We start from the raw sequence: 16639 nt of genomic DNA on the forward strand, positions 1-16639 counted from the left end.
AGTCTATGTTTTGATTAATATATATATATCTATATATATATTTCTTCTATATTTGTCTCTGTCATTGGATATAAACTTTCTTACATCTTAAAGCTTTGTATTTTTGTGTGATTATTGAATTTTTTTTTTCTTTCATATATTCCTGTGCCTGGATTTTGCTTCAAATCTGCAGCTCTGATGCACTAATAGGATTTCAAGTTTCTCAAATTCACTGAATTATTCCCTATCTTACAACAAATTCGTTCCAAATATTCTCTTCGGCTCATCCCCAAAGCACAAGTTTGAGTCACATTGCATCGCAGCTAGGTTTTAACCAGCTCAAAACGTCTGGGCCCCTTTAAACAAAACCCTAATTTTCAAATTCAACTTGGTGATTCTCTCTACGAATGCTTTTATTTAAATGGGTTTTTTATTTCTATGATTCAGAGTTCCCGAGCTGGTCAATAGGTGCCTAAACGAGCAACTGCAAGCGTGATGACGAGTGCTTGAGCTTTAAAAGAGACACAGAATTCCTTAGATTTTCAGACCAAGATTCTCATCCCATTTTCATTTAGGATCCGGGCCGCCAGCACTTACCGCTGGTTATAAATTTTTTTTTCTTTTTCTTTTGATTTTTTGAAGTGTTTTTTTAACATTCTTAATCATTAAATTTTTTTTAAAAAAATACACAATTTTATTAATAATTATTTCCTTGACTATTAAATAAAAAATTAAAATACATAAACGGTAAAATTAAACAGTAAATTTAAATAGCTCCACTAACATTTTCCTTTCATTTAATTTCATAAAATTTCCCCCTCCCATTTTCGTATCCCTCCTCCAACCTCTAATTTAGCAAAACCAAAACGCACCGTTTCCTTTTGTGGGTGGCATGCCAGGTAGATGGGGGTGTGCAAGGGGTGCACAAACTCGATTGCATTTAGAGTTTTCCTTTAAAAAATGAGAAAGAAGATAATAAAAAAAATTAAAAAATTATTTGAATATAATTTTTTAATATAATTTTTATTTTAAAATTTGAAAAAAAATTATTTTTTATATTTGTTTTGGATATTTGGAAAATTTTAATGATTTAGTACTAATTAGATGAAAAAATTGAAGATTTAAAATTAAAAAATATTTTATATTTGAGTAATATTTAAAAATAAAATATTTAATAATACATGAGAACATTTGTGTTCCCGAACAAGTCATAAATCTCAAAAGTCTTTCTATTTCAGATTCTCAACTTATCATTTAATCATTATTTGATTATTACTCAAACACAAAAACAATATTTACAATTTTCAAAACAAAAAATAATCTTAAAAAATAGTACTCCAACAACTTTTCAAGTTTATCTATCAACTTTTCCAGATTTCAAATACAATACTTATTTTTAAAATAATTTTTATTCAAAATTTTCTCACTTTTCAAAACTCAACCTCAAACAAATTCTCAAATATTTCCAACATTTTTTTTAACCAAACATGCTCATGCTAATGAATGTCATATTTCGTTGTTGGATTATTTGGAGGTACTTCTCTTCGTGATTGGGCCCATCAAGCACTAATAATAATGAAAACATACTTTGATATTTTATTTTAACTCTTGCTAAGAATATTTAAAATATTTATAAATAATAGTGAAATAATTTTAAAATAATAGTAAAATACTCAACTTAATAAAATATCTTAACTTAACCTGAAAAAAATGTTTGGTATTTTAGACTAGCGAAAATAAAATACTCGAGAAAACATCCAAACACAAATGAAACAGAACCCGTTTCAATTATAACACACTTGTGGAATAATAAAGGAAGATTATTAGGTAGTTCGAAAGTATAGATGGTATTACACTTTCATCCTATTATGAGATGTTATGTCATTAAAATTACATATATGAGTAGTGCTAGGTTGCCGTCTAACTTTAACCGATGGACTACTGCCTAGCAGAAATGTGAATTTTTATTTTTTATCTCATTTTTCTTTTCATGTTTTTTAACAAATTTAAATATGTTTAAAAAGTAAAAAAAAAAATATCAATACACTAAAAATTACTTTCTTAATCATTAAGTAAAAAAAAATTAAATACACGAGCGGTCAAAATGAAGGAACAAACTAGCATTTTCCTTCAAACGACTCTTTACTTGGTTGAGCACAAAGACATAATCTAATTAGGTTCTCTTTGGATATAGAAATGGTTTCATCTCATTTCATCTCATTTTTACAATTTTTTTAAATTCTCACACAAAATATAATAAATAATTCAACTTTTTCAAATTACAAAATAATAATAATATTAAAAGATAATATTTTAATAATATTTTATTTAATTTTTAACTTTCATTTAAAAATATCTCATCTCATTGTCGAATCGGAACTTTAGTATGTTGTTGCATATGGAAGTTGGAACACTTTCTTTGAGCGGAAGGCATTCCCTTAATTCCTTGTAGAAAGGAGAAGTTTGGATTCTCAGGATTTCTTTCTTTAAACTGCAGCAACTGAACATAAACATAGTGAAAAACAGTACTTGTCCTGCTGGTTGGGTTGTCTTCTTTGTGCTGTTCATTTCCTTTCATTTCCTTTTTCAGAACAATTCTTTAATATTGTGCTGGCCGGTTGATTCCTTGCTCGTCCGATTTATTTCTGCGTCTTCTCTATTCTTGTTCTAAATCAGCCGTCTTCATAATTTCCCACTAATTATCTTTTTCTTTAATAATGGGCGTCTACTGTCTACTTAGACATAGGAAATTAGAGATGTATGGATATTATTATTATTATTATTATTATTATTTGATTATGGTATTGCATGCCATTAAAACATGGTTAGAAGTATAGTTTTGCACTTCCGGGAAATTGTAAATTCGACTCGAAAATAGTCTTTCAAGTTTTTGTCTGAACTTGAAGATCTCAATTGAGAGAAAATTATTGTTCATTTAATCTGTTTAAAATATTTATACGAGCAACAATAAATATTGTAGGGCTAATTAATTCATGTGTCACTCTCTTTCCCACTTAATCGAACTTGGAAAACCTACACTCCGTCATTCATTTCCTTAATTTTATGCATTATTACAACAAATTCATACTATTATCATTTCAAATAATTAATAGTAAACAACTGACAATCTCTAATTAAACATAATTTTCCTTAATTTTCTGACAGAAAGTTGGAACGTCACTTAATTCCTTTGAACGGAAGGCATTCCCTTGAAAAAGCATAATTCACATGCATGGGCTCTACACGAGTTCTATAAAGGGGTGGCAATTGTAAAGATAATCAAGTCTTATGTGATAAGATTTTTGGCATTAAAGTTCATAATTTCAGATCTAATGCTAGTTGTAACGCCTATTTAAGGAGGAGAGTTAACCCAAGATATATAGGATGTGCATGCATATTGCATTCCATCTACTAAACTCTTACTCATCATCATTCAAAGCTTGCCAACTTCTTCCCTTAATTTCAAATGGAGCCAAAAGGTATGTAGGTTTTTCGAGACTTGTATTGATCGTTGTGATAGAGATAGATACATAAAGTAGATCACACAATATTATATATTGTTACTGTCATTTTAGTTTTTGGCACTTTTTATAAGTTTTATAATATATATTCTTTGGATTTTTATTTTGAAACTTTGTTTCTTTTTATTATATTGTGTCTTATCTTTTATATTTTTTAAAACTATTGCTTTGTTTTAATTATTTTTGATGAATTCCTAAATTATTTAGCACAACTTGGCAATATGCTGATCAGATGGCATAACTCTCATTGTTTGTTCAGACAAAATTGTTAAAGGAGGGACTATTTTTTTAAAAACCCAAAAGGAGAGGGACTGTTTCTCAATTTATATCATTCATGCATGCATATAAGTCTTGGCGGAGTTGATAGCTAGAATCTATAGTATCCGAGACCTAAAAATCACGATCAAATGAAATAAATCCACGATTAGATAAAGATAAGACATAAACCCGTCACAAAGTACTACTCAATTTGCTATCAACCCTAAACTTTTTCATGATTTTTTCAATTTTTAATTTCTTTTAGTTTTTAAGGGGTATTTATTTCAAATTATTTTATGGAGGAGGGTACATTTAAACTTTTTAGTAGTTTTGAGGGTTGATTGCCAAAATTAATAGTTTAGAGGAGTGATTATAAATTGAGTGATACTTTGATTTTTTTTTTTATATATATATATATACATGGGGAGGAGAGATTCGATCATTGGTTCTCTTAGTGAGAAATCAAGGTATTGCCAATTGAACCAAAGGATCTTGGCGATACTTTGATATTTTACCCAAAAAGTTTATACTACTTTAATTCATATGTTGTGGGTCAGGTTACTCCATGTGGTTTCATTTTTTGAACTAATCACTCCCCAAACTTATGCCATTTTGTTTCTCAACTCATTAACTGTGTTATAGCTTGTCCTTGTTACTTCAATTCAATTATATTTTTGAAGAATGTTTCATGGTTAGAATTGAAAAGTTCAAGAATATGTAGTTAGTTGTAGGAGGATCATGACCTCTTCGAGGTCGTGTCCATACAATATTTATTTTTTATTGGAAAATGATAGACATGCAACATTTTTTACAACTTTTTGTATAACTATATTTTAAATGAAGGACATTTTCCTAAAGTAACTTATAAAAAAAATCACTTTACATAAATTCTCTCATTTTAAAACATAGTTGTATAAAAGATCGTAAAAAGAGTTGTACACCATTACTCTTTATTATTTGACAGGTATAAATCTCGCTAGTAAAAATAAATATTGTAAACATTCATTTTACGTTTTTATTTCTCTTCCATACATTACTCCCAACTCCAAAAAACCCTAATCCTTGGTACTAAACGATATCAGTATTTATTTTAGTTATCTATTAGTAATTTGTTTTCATTTTTGCTTTTGGGCAGGCTTTTGTGGCAGGGAAAATCCTACTCTTACCGTTCGTAGCTCTCGCTGGGGGCTACCGTAGGCTTTTTTTTTTTAATTTAAGTATTAAGTAAATATTTTTTAATAATATTGTGAATTTTTTTAAAAAAAAAAATAAAAGTGTTTAAAAAATACATGTAAACGAAAAAAAAAAAAAAAAGTAAAATCAACTATTGGTAGATTTCTTTCTGGTTGGCTAACTTCATGCGACTCTTTTTACAAAGTAGAACCTCTGTTTCTTTTTCTTACCTGAATTATTTTTTTATTATTTTTTTATTATTATTATTTATTGTATCAGCCACAGCTTCGATGACAATGCAACAAGAACAACAATTCAAGAAAATAGTGAATCTGTTAGAGGACAAAAAGGCAAAAAGTACCATTGCCCTTGTGGGGAATGCAGGAGTAGGGAAAACTTGGATGGCTAGTGAGATCAAGGATTATTACATCAATGAATCTATCAATGGCAGCTGTTTTTATGGTACTCTTTGGTTCTCTATGAACAAAAAGTATGACGAGAGGTCCCTTTATGAAGTCATTGCCCGTCAGTTGTCTGTACATTCAAGTCTCGAGGAGAATGAAGGTAATGTCGAAAACAAGATGACTGAGAAAGAGACGCTCAAAGGGTTGGAAAACAAGATTACTGAGAAACTCATGGAAATGATAGATGAGAAGTTTGGAGGAGATAGAACTTCTGAAGATAAAGCATTTCTTCTACTGATTCTAGATGATGTTTGTTGTGAGAGTTATGAAGAGGAAACTGTGTCCAAATTGGAAAAGCTGCTGCCAAAGGAACCAAAAACTGCACTGAAGTTTTTAGTCACTAGAAGGAACAAAGCTCGCAGCAATGAGACTGAGAATGAGGAAGTGATTGAGATTAAACCCTTGTCAAATGAAGAGTCAGGGACTCTATTGAAGAAACTTATAAGAATCTCAGTTCCCAACAAGGAAGGTTTTGGAGAAAGCATTGGGAATATTGCAGAAAAGAGCAAAGGTCTGCCAGCTGCAGTAGTCAAACTGGTAGCAGAATCCTTAAATCAATCCGGAGAACATGATTCAGGGCTTTTGAAGTTGGAAAGTGCTCTGAAAGAAGCAGGTAGTTATGAGGAACTAGACAAATGCATAAGGCCGCTCCTGTGCTATGCGATTGACATGCTGCAGGGTGGAGGGACCGATGCAGTTGAGGCTTTGGTTAACTGCTATTGGCATAGCTGGGAATTCTTCAGCGCACATGTTCATGGTGCAATAGATTACAATGAGTTGATATTGAGCTGGATATTGGAGGGATATTTTGGTTCTGCTGATCATGTCAAGGAGGCATATGAAGAGGGTTATCGTGTGCTGATGAAGCTTATTGAACGTGGGGTGATGAAAATGCAAGAAGGTAAACTTGTTATGATGGAAGAATTGGTTCTTACGGTTCCTGATTGTCGTCGTGTTGGATATGAGCAGAGATCAATCCTGGGATTGGCTCGTGTTCTTGACGAAAGCATTTGGGAAGGTTTTAGAAAAGTTGCACCTTCAGATGATATGATAATGACACCGAGAATTCACCCAAGACAGAGTAATGTTTCCACTCTTATCATTCATGGAAGTCGTCTAAGCGGGGCAGAACCAGAAACATTCTTTAAGCCGATGCAGGGACTCCAAAATCTTGCCATCATCAATCCCAGGTTCAAGTCATTGCCTCCATCACTGTCTGAAATCGAGAAGCTTCAGATGCTGGTTCTCAGAGGCTGTGATCAGTTGCAAAACATCGATGACATCCAACAACTGAAATCATTGATAGTTTTGGAGATATCCGATGCTTGCTTCTTAGAAAACATCAGAGATGATCTTTTTGAGCAAATGACTAATCTTCGGAGCCTCAACTTTTGTGGAGTCTCCATCAAAACGCTGCCTTCCTCTCTTTCCAAACTGAGCCAATTGCATTGGCTCATCCTTAGAGGGTGCTCTTTTCTGGAAAGCTTGCCAAGTCTAAAAGCACATTCAAATCTCGAGGTGCTTGATCTTTCTGGTTCTACATCTTTGCTAAAGATTACAGACAAAACATTCTCCTATCTTAAGAAACTCCATTTCCTTGACTTTTCCCATACCTCAATTAAAAGATTGCCAATCCTTGGCAAGCTTGAAAATCTCACTCGACTCTTACTGCGCGGCTGTAAGTTAACTAGATTACCTTCCTTTAAAGCCTTATCTGCTCTTCAGTACCTTGAGCTTTCAGGTTCTAATATGTTGAAGGAAATCGGTGGAGATTTTTCTGAAAATAAGGATAAGCTCCTGATCCTTGATTTGTCTAAGACTGAAATCAAATGTCTGCCTTCCAATTTCGGCAACTTTCCAAATCTTAAGTTGCTTAATCTTTCTGATGCCTCTAAATTGGTTGAAATCCCAGAAAGAGCCTTCAAAGAAATGGTTTGCCTCAGTCATCTCAACCTCTCAAATACCAAACTTGAACATCTACCACACATATCCATCCTTGTTAACCTTCGTCAGCTCTTTCTAAAAGGTTGCCCATTACAAGAATTTCCAAGAATGGAAGGGGGGTTCCAAGACTTGAGGTTCTGGATCTGTCGGAGACAGCAATCACGTCTCTATCATTAAACAATCTTGGCAGTCTCCGGGAGCTCAAGTTAAGAGGCTGTTCAAAGTTGGAGCAGCTTCAACATTTGGAATCGCTTGTTCATTTAGAGGTTCTTGATTTCAGGGAGACGGGAATCAACAAATTTCCTCACGAGATCTATGAGTTGACTCAGTTGAAGCACCTTGATCTGCCAAAGGGTATTCAAGAACTTGACTTGCGGAAGATGAAGCACCTGCCAGAGGAGCTAAACTGGGATGAATGCGGCATCTCCGAGGTGGGAAAACATGCCTTGCATATCGGTTAGAGGTATGGAGATATCCATTGGCACAAAGTTGATCCTAGATTTAGAAGAATTTACTTAAAAGATTGGCTTTTCCTGAGGTGTGTTCCGTTGCCAATATTTGGAAATTGTTGGATTTGATTGTTTTCCTCGTGAATGGTATGCGTACATGTGTGATGTGTCTTTGACCGGAAATAAGTTCATCGGACTGTTATCACCTACGAACTCTATTTATTTACCTGTTCTAATTTGTTGGTTTGGTTTTCCTTTTGAGGTTGATTAACATGTAATAGTCTATGTGCTACGTATTTGTATATCCAAATCCATTTTGTTATAGATGGTATATAGATTTAGTAATTAGTTATTTGTTTAGTTTATATGTTGCATAGTTTTATGTGATTGGACTTAAAAAATAGGAAAGCAATAAGATAAGTCCCGTAGGAAGAAAATTAGTCATATCCGATGGTACTGACGATGTGTGTGGCAAACATGCCAATAGGGGAGAGGCGTATAGGTGGTCGATTTAGAAATATAATATCTCGGCCGGAAGGTTGAACTAAGAATTCAACCTCGGCATCACATGAGATTCACGCGCCTCTCTTGGGTCAATGCTCATCGAGTACTTTGGGGGAAAGAGTAGCTTGAAGACTTGGAAATGATGCTAATGCACTTCTGGTATGGCAAATATCGTCCTTTAAGTGTGCATCAAGGGGTGTAGCATTGGTGGATTTGAACAGCAAAGTTTCAAATATGTTGTGGAGGGTAACGCAGACGTTCCTTCCATCTAAGTCCGTTCTTCCTAATGATATATAGTCAAACACAACTTGTCATTGTTCCAATTAGTTCTCAAGCATATCAACATGACAAACTTAATGGGAACCCGTCACCAAATGGAAATCTTCTGCACAAGATCTGTCTCATGCGGCCATTTCTGATCTCCCTTGTACTGGGGTGGGGTTAACCGAACTTGGCCTGTTGTAAGAAATTATGGAAGCTTAGAACCTCCCCTATATTGGTTATATGGACATAAAACGCTGCTTGCGTGCTTCTAACATTTGTAATTCCGTCTTGAAGTACTACTCTTTTTCCAATCAACCTTGTTCCAGAATAGAAATGAATAGACTTAAAATAAAAGCTGAACACTTCCTAGATCAGACATGTTCCTGCCTATCTATCTTCATGCACCATGCACCTTGTCAGAGTATTTAGAACCCTACTAACCAAAATTTGATATAGCATGTTCTAATTTCAAATTATTGAAACAATAGAAAGTAGAAAGGAATTTGAGGAAAACCCAAGATGGGAACAAGAGGATGGGTTTCTGGGATTAGAGCATCAGTTGCTCCTGGTCCACGAAAGAATTGAAGTTCTGCCAAAATCAGCTGCATACCATAAAAGAACCAAATTACAGACTCTTACTTCCCAGCCTGACCTAAAAAGAAATTCTTGAACGGATGAAGCTTAACGACCCAAATATGCGAGCAAAAATTTCACAACAAAGCTTAAGCTTTCTTTGGCTTAATGCTCTTCACCCGTGAATACAAGAAGACTCCGGCAAGAGCAACTCCAGTTCCTGCATCAAATCCAAGACAAAGGTATCTCTATGACTGGATAGGAAGGGGTGTAGTAAACTAATACTAACATCAATAAGTCTGACCTCACTTTTCCGGCTACTATAGATCACACAAGTAACTTACCAAGAGAGTTGATAGGTGAGACCACCGTTTTGAAAAAGAGGACAGAGCTGACTATGACCACCACTCGCTTCACACAATTTCCAACGGAGTGGGTAACAGGCGATACCCTCTGCAATATCATGTAGGAAACCTGCACAGTTCAATCCATTGAGTCAGCAATTCCTAGTAAGGAACAAGGTATTAAAAAAAAGAGTAATGCTAGATACAGTCCTTGAGTGTGCAAGCCCCGCACACTCCCTTTAAAAAAAAAGTGGGATCCACCATTAAAAAAATAATTTTTTCATGTGGGTTCTAGATTTACCCACTTTTTTTAAAGGGAGTGGGCAGGGCTTGCATACCCTGAGACTGCAAATATCATTTATCTAAAAAAATGATGCACCCATTTAAACATTTACCGCCGGTGATTTTCACCTCCTATTTTTTTCCTTCAGAGCATTAGTATTGGCTTCTCTATATGCAAATGCAAAATCACATGTTTGGGAGATTGTTTTTGTCATTCAAGAAAAAATCTCACATTGGATTATACATCTTTGAGTCAAAATAATAATAAAATATTATTTTTTTTTATTATTATTAATTTTTTTTGTAAAATTAGTTTTTTTTATATATATTTTGCAATTAGCACCCACTACATACATTTGGCATTAATAATACAAATATAATAATAAAAATGTAATTTTTTTATATATTATATTAAAAATATAATAAAATGATAAAAAAAATATAATATATTATAATAATAAAATGAAGGTGAAGGTGAAGGTTCTGTTGTGTTGTTGAGGGAGGGAGAAGAGGAAAAGGTTGTGAGAGAGTGTGGGAGGAGAGAAAATTAATAAAATAGCATTTGAGTGAATAGTGCATCTCCAAAGATGTATTGACCCTATTCATAGCTATGGAAATATTTCCATATGCATAATCCAATGAAGTCAATTTAATGGTCTAGTTATGCAAATATGTATTTGCATTTGCATATAGATAAACCAATACCAATGCTCTATTTAAGTAAAACTAGTCAGATATTGCTAACATTGGTTTTTTGCCCTTGGAAATGCAATGTGGACAACAAAATTATTGAATTTACCCCTCCTCTCTCTAGTGCACAAGAATGTTTAACTCAATAAAACATGCCACCGCTGAATTTGTAAGAACTCATACATTATAGTACTAAGGGACTGCACTTGTATCACTAAACTGGCACGCTTAGGTATTACTCTTGTATATGTCCTGTATACTAGGACTCTTGCCTATGCTTGTGATCAATAAAATCATGTTAACCGATAAATAAAAAAAGGACTGCAGAATGGATCCTTGGGAGCACAGACAGAAAGGAATGTAGGGTCAATAGTTCAAAAAATCAGAGCATTGTACAAAGCAGTCTGAAAAAGGCTTTACAAGAACCACTAAAGAAACATTTTCCAGTCAATTTGGCCAGTTAAAAAAAAAAAAAAAATACCCCTTTGGACAAGCACGGGAATCTAGATAGGTCATAATTAACATATAAGAAACAAATTAATTTGGAAAAAGAAACAAGAAAAACCAGAGTATGGAAAACGTCTCACCTGCTGATAGGCGTGGAAGCAGAGTGCAGCCAAAAGAGACCTGGTGTATAGTTGTTTAACATTTAATCCCTGGAAAGTAATATGATATATGTTAATCAACTAGATAGACCCATATATTAAAGATGAGTCTGTCTTGAGTGACATCAAGACCGTATGGAATTTGTATCAGCAATTTATCTCTTAAGAATTTACTCACAGCTGATTGGAGATATGCAGGAGTAAACTTGACACCTTCCATGAAGATAGCCACAGGAGCCAACAAGAAAAAGGACATTACTGTTATTATTGAGAAGAGAGTAATGTTGTCCAAAGATTCCTGCAAAGGATAAAGTAATGGTGATGTGCAAATTCCAAAAAGAAAACTAAAAAGCCCATGGCAGAGTGCAGTATGACAGACCAACTGCATGCAACTATTGTATGTTACACTCTTTCATGATCAAGATATAAAAGCAACAGGATTAAGAAGAGATGCATCGCAAAAATGTAGATTACCTCTTTCTTAACCATGAATTTTTTGCTAAGGACATTACGAGATTGATTTGTCAAATTGGAAGCCATTGCACTCGAGAATCCAGCCCTTCTCCAAAGTACAACAATAAGATCATATATCATCTTTGGAAACAACTTGAGTAATACTGAATCCTAAACAATATCATACGCAGACATATCATACCAATTAAAAGATGTCTCTGTGACTGATGCCAGTGCCACTCCACCAACAATTGGTATAAGGGAAGCAACCACCCATGGAGTGGGAATCTGTGTGATCATGAAGACACCAGTTAGAGTTGGAACCACTTGATGATTGATGCTCGTGTACATAATCATAAACAATTCTTGCAAGTTATAAATTCCACCAATTTCTAAAAACCATTTTCATAAAATTTAAGAACAAAAAAGGTTAATTTAATGGATGCTACAGATTTTTTTTATTGATAAACAAAATTTTATTGAGCATAAAATAGGCAAAGGCCCGAGTGTACAGACATATACAAGGATGCTACAGATTTCAATGTTATAATTTGTAGAATAATATAGGCAGTCAGTTTAATTTCTACCCAGGACATCTTGGTGATCCAAATAATTAAAATGGGGCGAGATGCATAAATCCTCACCTCCCCTAGAAACATTGCAGAGAGGATAACTGAGAAGAAGGGCTCCATAGCTTTAATCGTATGAGTAAATGACACTGCAACTTTTCCAAGACTCATATTAGTGAAAAGGTTCCCTAGGGTGTGCACCACTGCCAATGGAAATATAGCTGCAAGCTGTCAAGAGGTTGCATACAGATAAGTAACGCCAACATAAATCCATTACTCTTTTATTAGATACTAATTGAGTTATTCTATTCTCAAGCTGGTATGTAGAGCATGCCATCCACATCACTTAAATGGTAAAATTCAAATTTTAAAATTTTTCTTTCAAATCAAATTATGCCATGTAAGCACCTTATTAAATGTGCCATCCACACCGGCTTATATATAGAATTTTTCATACCAAAATACCACATAATATGAAATACCTGTGAACCACTAATTTTCGGCCTTTTGTAGAGATTAAGACCCCACATCAGCGAAACAAGTACAGTCCCAACAGCAAACTGAACCGCTGTGACAGTGACAGGGTATGGGTACACCTTCAAAACCTGTGAACAAGAAGTATCACAAATCGTGCTCCATGTTCTTTCTTTCTTTCTGAATACCACCATGCAATAAGCTTTACTGGTCAAATGTATGCCAAATTGAATTGAAGTATCTCACCATGCATGCAACGTCTTGATGTGAACGTCTGAACTCAAAGGACCCAACTAGAACTTAATCATGATTTTCCGAGAAATAAATAAATAAACCTCTTAAGGTCCTAGCGATGAAAAAGAAAAGATCTTCCACCAAAAGGGAGTGTTAAGAAAAAAAAAAGTTGCAGGATATTTCGCACCCGGTCCCATCACTTGCAACAACAAAAAAAGTTCATGTTTTTTGTTAAAGACAAAATCGTCATCGCGTTTTCTGGCATCTTTGGCTAGGCGATCTAACTCTACCACTCTAAAAACCATACATTTCCACAAATGTCAATATTCAAAGTTCACAGAGTAAGAGCAAGTCATTCTCTCGAATCCAAATCAAAACCACACTCGAATCAAACGAAATCCACAACCACAGCCTGAAATTTCAAGCACCATCGTTGTTACATAAAGTAGTGGCAACACATTCGGTGAACAGACGAAACAAAATGAAGTCCGCAATCAAATCATCCAATCCAAAACAATCCCAAATTTCAAAAAGAGACACAGAGAGACTAGAACCCCGAACCTGCTTGTTGTAGATATTGAAATAGATGTTGAAGAGGTACCAGAGGCCAAATAAGGCTCCGAGCTCCACCGTCTTCCACATGCTGCTGGACTCTGCGCTCTCAGGCACCGAGGTGGCCTTAAGCTCAAAATTACTCGCTCGGGCATCGGAATCAGGCGCGGGAACAGACGTCCAGGGCCTGAGCTTGAACGAGGAAGACGAGGAGGAAAGAGACCAGGATCGATTAGGGAAGTGAGCAGAGAAGGACCCATTGACGGATGGGGAGAGATGGCGGGGCTTGGAAGAGGAAGAGGCGCGGAAGGGGTCGAATCTAGTGTCGAAGGTCGGGTTCAAAGGGCTTCTTCGGGTCTTGGGGAGTGGGAGAAGCGAGGGCGAATGAGTAAACGCCGTGCTCTGCATTGTCGAGGCCAAAGCTTGAGATCTCACACACACAGAGAGAGAGATAGAGATAGACAGAGAAAGGGGGGTGGCTTTGGGAAGTCCGCAGGGGAAGCGAGGAGGTTGAATTGGGTTGGTGAAGCAGTGAGATTGCGTGCGCCGAGTGAAGAGAACGGAGGGGAGAGGGGGAAAATAATGAATAAAGAACGGGACTTTGGATCTTCCTAACGTTTGACTGTCGTTTCCAACAACCCGCAATTGATCAGCAACACCTAATCGTGATTCTGCTAATTAACACTTGGAAAGATTCTCTCATTATTCCAGCTAATTAACATCTGCTTTTATTTTTTATTTTTTATTTTTATATTTTTTTTCTTAATAAATATATAGTATAAAGATGATAGAGTAAAAAAATTCAATTAATTTAACAAAAATTAAAAAATTAAAACAGATATGATATACGATATAGGCGACTGGATAGCAAAACTCTTACCAGATAATCCCTTATAAATATAGGTTATCAAATGTTATCAATCTCCCAAGTCTTAATTCTTTATTTGGTGGAATTATTTAGAAGCCTGGAAATGTGATGGTGATGAATTCTAGGTGCTTGCAATTCCAGCTTTGACAGATTCACCAACTCATTTGAGCCATCTGGTCTTGTCCTGTCTACTAATGTTATCTCCACACGGCCAAGGCCAGTGGTTCAGCGAGAGCAGGCGAGAGATCATTTGTTGGGTAGTGAAGGGTTACTATTCTATTATTAGTAGTAAGGTACTAACCTATTTGTTGGGAAAGTGTTTGGTTTGATTTATAAATTCATCTCAATTTATTATTAAAATTTTTTTAAATTTTAATATAAAATATAATAAACAATTCAACTTTTTAAATTATTTATTTTCAATTTTTTTAACTTTTTTGTATCAATTCTGCTACAGGTACCCGTCCTCGGGTACCCGTTGAGGTATCGCTGACGTGGCAGCCACGTCAGCTTTATATTGTATTAAAAAAAAAAAGAGAGGGAAAGGAGCCGATTTCAGAGCACCAAATTGATTTCTGATCTTAGATTTCAGAAACCAGAGCAAAAACAAACCAGAAACCCAGAAATTCATGCGAGTTCATCGTTCTCCATCTATCGTTTGTTCCGAAACCCAGAAACCATTTATCCTATGGGTTCGTCGTTCTCCATCTATGGTTTGTTCCGAAACCCAGAAACCCACCTCCTCCTTTGTTTTCCCTCACCCGATTGAATCCTTCAGTTTCACCTCAACAAGGTACACGGGCATGGAACCCCGCACGAAACACAGCAAGCTTCCCAAAAGGGGCGACTTTTTGCTCTCTTATTAAAAATCGAAATTCTCCGGATTCCCTACCTGTACCGACGTGCTCACCTTGATGCGTGTCGGCTGTCCCTCTTCACTTTCGCCTCTCCTCTCTCTGCAAGTCTTTGCCTTTTTTGTTCCACATATCCTGTAGCTTACAGGTGAAATTTAAAGTTGTCATTTTCCTTGGTTTAGTCAAAATCTTATACCAAACCACGTTGTTCACTTCCAAAAGAGTGGCCTATTTATGTACAACTATGTTTGTTGGACGCCTTCACTACTTGGGTTTCACTTTGGCCCTCAAAGTTTGAATTTTTGAAGCTGGTTTGTGTTTGTAGTTTTGGACTGGAAGTGGGTTTTGTGTTGTTGTCTGGAACTGAGTTTGGTATAACCAACGTAAGGTTAGTCTCTTCGTTTTTGTTTTCATTTCGTTTATTTCTGTTTGGTTTCCGGGGAAACTATGGGAAAAGGAAAGGGGATAAAGCCAAGAGAGCAGTATCAATCTCTCAGCTCAGTCTAATACATTAACTTTTCAGTTTTGCATAAGAATTTTCTTTTACTTTACCTCAGTTTTCTCAGCAATTAAACGCCAAACGCACCGTTTCACTTAAGCTGACGTGGAACCATGAGTATGCGGACGGTACCCCTCCCGTATGCAAATAGAATTTTTGTTTTTGTATTCAGCCAACATAGCAAATGATAGAGTGATGGGCCCACTTCATAGAGTCCGAAGTTGCAGTCGGTATCTGAATCTTTCTGACATACTTTTACCAATCATAAGTGCTATTTTACTTTTTACATGCTCATACATATATCTAAAATGTCAAAAAAAAAACTTCTAATTAGAACATTGTTAATGGTCTAATCAAATGCTAATTCAAATCTAAATTTTAGCTAGATGTGAAAAAAAGTTTTCACATTGGATTAGCCAAAGGTCCAAAGCTTAAAACTTGAACTACAATAAATCTTGAGTCCTCTGCAAACATGACGAGTTACTGTTCACAATAGAAAGTAATATTTTATTATTTCATCTACCTCCATCTCTCTTTCCCTCGTTCTTTTCTCTTTCTTCATCCCGAATAGCCCCATTTCCCTCGTCTTTCCTTTCTTCTCCCGAAAGCTCCCAACACGTTGATCCTTCAGCTTCATCTTCTTCAACCCGCCGAATCGCACCCTCGCCGAATCGCACCATTTCTTTCTTTTTCTCTTCCTTTTCTCTCACGCCGAATCGCACCCTCTTGTTTCTCCCTCCCATTTTCGTCTTCTCTTTGCACCATCGCCGAATCGCACCCTCTCTCTGCCAATGCAAGTCCAAATTTTTTTCCGTTCCGCTCATAGAACCCATTTGCAGACCAACCCACGCCTTTTTCGTTCCCTCCCTCCAGATTTTTTTCCTTTCCATTTGCAGAGAACTCATCGAAGGCATCAGCAACACAGAGATTTAGACTTCTCTCCAGCCATGATTTTTGCCCTAGATTGTCGAGATCAACAACGTTATATTCCCTCGATGAACTCAGGTATTTCACAAGGGTATTTCATGGCTACAGTATCTATATTATTGACGGGTTATTGCTTTCAATTTCTTGAATCTGTATTTT

At 35.5% G+C, this 16639-nt stretch overlaps 2 protein-coding genes across 2 annotated transcripts; one reads left to right on the forward strand and one right to left on the reverse strand.

The window, feature by feature from the left end:
* Window positions 1–3302: 3302 nt before the first annotated feature.
* On the forward strand, window positions 3303–8133 carry LOC121237217 (putative disease resistance protein At4g19050). The gene is given in 3 exon segments (XM_041133851.1): window positions 3303–3458; window positions 5211–7470; window positions 7473–8133. Coding segments are annotated over 3 exon segments (2601 nt in total). The 5' UTR covers window positions 3303–3445; the 3' UTR covers window positions 7801–8133.
* A 772-nt stretch (window positions 8134–8905) lies between these two features.
* LOC121237216 (phosphoenolpyruvate/phosphate translocator 1, chloroplastic-like) lies at window positions 8906–13942 on the reverse strand. Its single transcript, XM_041133850.1, has 9 exons — window positions 13342–13942; window positions 12555–12677; window positions 12148–12300; window positions 11706–11791; window positions 11525–11609; window positions 11229–11348; window positions 11033–11101; window positions 9474–9603; window positions 8906–9349 (listed from the first exon to the last, which is right to left on the reverse strand). The coding sequence occupies exons 1-9, from the start codon at window positions 13738–13740 to the stop codon at window positions 9279–9281; spliced, it is 1236 nt and encodes a 411-aa protein (XP_040989784.1). The 5' UTR covers window positions 13741–13942; the 3' UTR covers window positions 8906–9278.
* Between the last annotated feature and the right edge of the window lie 2697 nt (window positions 13943–16639).

This window comes from Juglans microcarpa x Juglans regia, chromosome 6S (assembly GCF_004785595.1).
Source record: "Juglans microcarpa x Juglans regia isolate MS1-56 chromosome 6S, Jm3101_v1.0, whole genome shotgun sequence".
NCBI lineage: Eukaryota > Viridiplantae > Streptophyta > Magnoliopsida > Fagales > Juglandaceae > Juglans > Juglans microcarpa x Juglans regia.